The 3103-nt window shown below is 45.9% G+C and overlaps 1 protein-coding gene across 1 annotated transcript; it reads right to left on the bottom strand.

The window, feature by feature from the left end:
* Nucleotides 1–442: 442 nt before the first annotated feature.
* On the bottom strand, nt 443–2880 carry LOC139554883 (uncharacterized). The gene is made up of 4 exons (XM_071368120.1): nt 2521–2880; nt 2367–2425; nt 699–2277; nt 443–513 (listed from the first exon to the last, which is right to left on the bottom strand). Exons 1-3 carry the CDS (start codon nt 2541–2543, stop codon nt 872–874), a joined length of 1488 nt encoding a protein of 495 aa, XP_071224221.1. The 5' UTR covers nt 2544–2880; the 3' UTR covers nt 443–513; nt 699–871.
* Between the last annotated feature and the right edge of the window lie 223 nt (nt 2881–3103).

The following is a 3103-nucleotide window of genomic DNA, read 5'->3' as shown; positions in this document are numbered from 1 at the left end:
TCTGGGGATGAAGGACTTCAACAAAGCCAAAATAGAAAATGATTGGAAGGGGCCTCTTTGCTGTTAAATTAGAGACGTGTAAATAACTGTTGTGCCTTGTAACTACTTTAAAATGTGGAACTGTTGCACTAAAAATGTGAACATTGATTTGACATCAAGTTGTACAGTGTTTACAATCTTACATTGTTAATGAAATACTTCACAATCAGATAACTTTCAGGAGGGTTTTAGTGAGATAGAAAGCAAGTGCATTAGAGCCACCATTAATATTAAAGGCATCAGGCCCTAAACACTGCTTCAAGCTCATTGACTGCAGAGGTCCAGTGATGCAAATGATCCTGGCCAATGCCAGAGAACCAACATTTCTTCTACTGGAACAAGCAACCTGATTACCACAACACAGCATTCAAAACATTTAAATTTAAAAAGAAAAAGACTAAAATGTATTAGAATCAATTTTATTTAAAACAATTGAAGTAGAGAAGTCCTGACAACACTTCCAGGTCACAGCACCTAGAAGACAACATATTAGTAACAAGCATACATGAAAGCAAAGACAGGTGGCAAGGCTGCATTTACACAGCCAGCCAAATTCTGATCTTTTGCCTAAGAGCCAATTAGCAAAAAGATCAATAAACGGCCTGTGTAAACCTACACAGCCCAAGTGGCATAAAAATACAGAGAAGCCGAAATCTCACCTCAACTGGTGGCTACAGATCCCACTTCATGTTCTGGACTCCCCTAGTCCACTAAAGCGCTGGACTCAGACGTAGGTAGTGCTGGGGCCTTTCTGCTTGGCAGATAGTGTGGTTTGCCTGTGGCTTTCCGACACTTGAAGAGCTGGGTCGAGTGGCTAGGGGAGGCCCTACTCCTACTGAGTAGGGTCTTTGAGCCGGTGGATTGGAGATCCGCCGTACAATTCTGGGATGCTGTGGATGACGGTCTGGGCAAAGCGTTGAGGGGTGGTCGAGATGGCACTGCTGGCAGCGCCAGTGTTGGACTTCACTTCATTGAACATATAGCGTTGACTGGGGGCAGGTTCAGAGCCACTTGACTTCTGGGCTGTGGCAGGAGCATTCTGGATGAATGTTGAACTGGCAGCCTGGGTAGAACTGAAGAGGCTGGAGACTGGCCCACTACTGGCAGCATAGCTGGGCTGGTAACTCCCCCAATGAGCAGACATTTGGCCATACTTCCTTTGGGTAGGTTTAGCAAGGAGATTCTGGCTGTATGTTGAACCCTTTCCACCCTGGTTAGAGGTAAACAGGCTTTGGCTTGGTGTTGCACCAAGGTCATAGCCAGGCTTGTAGGCTCCATAGGAGTTTCCACTAGCTGTAGAGCTAGGGCGAAAAAGACTGGCGCGAGAGGCCAGGCTAGAAGTGGGCATGCCACGACTTGAGGTAGAGGCTCCATCTATTCTCTGGCCAGAGGTTTGGGCATATTGATTGGAAGTTGAAACACTACTGGCAGAGCTGCTCTGGTATTGCATAACATCTTGGGAGAAGCTAGGCTTGTAGCTTTTTGTTGCACTCCACCCTTGAGTAGAACCAAAACTCAGAGGACCTGGTCTAAATGAAGTTAGTGAAGAACCACTTGAGGGAACTTGACGGTCAGGAGTGGAAATTGACTGGGCAGAGATTTCTATTGGTCCCTTGGAAGCCAGGGTAGGGAAGCTGCTCCCTTGCTTCAGTTCCTGGACATAGCGGGTGAGGGAGGTGGTTTGGGTAGCAGCTTGACCATAGAGGCTGGGGGCTCCTCTACTCTGAGTCTGGACAAGGCCTTGGTTGGGTTGTCTGGAGGTGGAGAACTTCAATCCACTCTGGGTAGAGCCATAGTTAGGAGTAGATGGTTTCAGGTTAGAGGCAGTTCTACTGTGGACATTAAACATAGCATATGGACTCTGGACTAATCCAGAGCTGCTGGAGTGAGGCTGTACTGGACGAAGAGTGTAGGGCTGGATTCTCTTTGCCTCCCAACTTGAAACTGGCCTTACTGCACTGGGGTCAGTGACACTTTGACCATAGGTTCTGCTGGCCTTGGTTTGATGCTTGTTGTGGATGGCAGAGGTTCCACTGGCTATAGAACCAGAGAGGCTAATGTCAGTATTCTTGGCACGGGTCCTCTTACCCTTTGTCTGGGCAGAGGTAAAGCTGCTGGGGTTAGAGCCACGAGAGGCTGGTCTGAATTGATCCTGGGGATAGCTGCCACCGGTTTGCCTCTGCTCAACTTCCATTCTGGAAGAGCCAGAAAACCCATAGCCTCTTACTCTCTGGGCATCTAAACAGAACAAAGGGAAGTTATAGATTCAGTGACAAACTTGAAGGTTGGTCTGACAAAAGTGACAATGTTTGGTGTTCATGCCTTACCACGTGGAGCCCATGTAAAACTTGAGTGTTCTGCAAACAATGAGCAAAGGAACACAATCCTGTCAAGAAAAGAAGTGGCCATTACACATCAACATTGCAAATACAAGCAGCAACCTTGCAGTAGACCTGAAACACATTGTTCAAAGAATCTTACCCCAAATTAATTCCAAAAGCCATATCAAAGCCTTAAACCACCAGACCAGCCAGCGCAATACTCCACAATTAGTAGCTCAATGCCTTGCTGCCTTGCTTAGTTCACATACTAGCTTGGTGTGTATTTATTGCCTGAACCTGCAGTTGCCATCCAAGCACTGGCTTATTGATTGATCATTCTCAGCTGTATGTCTTTGTGGAGTGGACAGATTTTAAAACAACCAAGGTGAGGAGAGAGGACGCGAAGAGTTAAGGAAAGACTTTTGAAATTCACACAAAGAGGGCTAACGTTATGACATCACAACGACATGCAGCTGAACATGATCAATCAATCAAACAGTGATGACGACTGGCTGTTCAGGCTAGAAATATACACTCAGCTGATATATCAACAACTCAAGGCAGTAAGGCTGCGTTTACACAGGCAGCACAATTCTGATCTTGTTTTCACTAATTAGTCTTTTGACAAATCAGATCTGCTCTGAAAAAGAGCTGATTTGAAAAGATCTGATGTGATTGGTCAAAAGGCAAATTAGTAGAAAAAAGATCTGAATTGGTCTGCCTGTGTAAAAGCAGCCTAAGTT

Source organism: Salvelinus alpinus, chromosome 26 (genome assembly GCF_045679555.1).
Source record: "Salvelinus alpinus chromosome 26, SLU_Salpinus.1, whole genome shotgun sequence".
In the NCBI taxonomy this organism is placed as follows: Eukaryota; Metazoa; Chordata; class Actinopteri; order Salmoniformes; family Salmonidae; genus Salvelinus; species Salvelinus alpinus.
The sequence above is the reverse complement of the archived record's forward strand: the minus strand, read 5'-3'. Positions and strand labels throughout refer to the sequence as shown.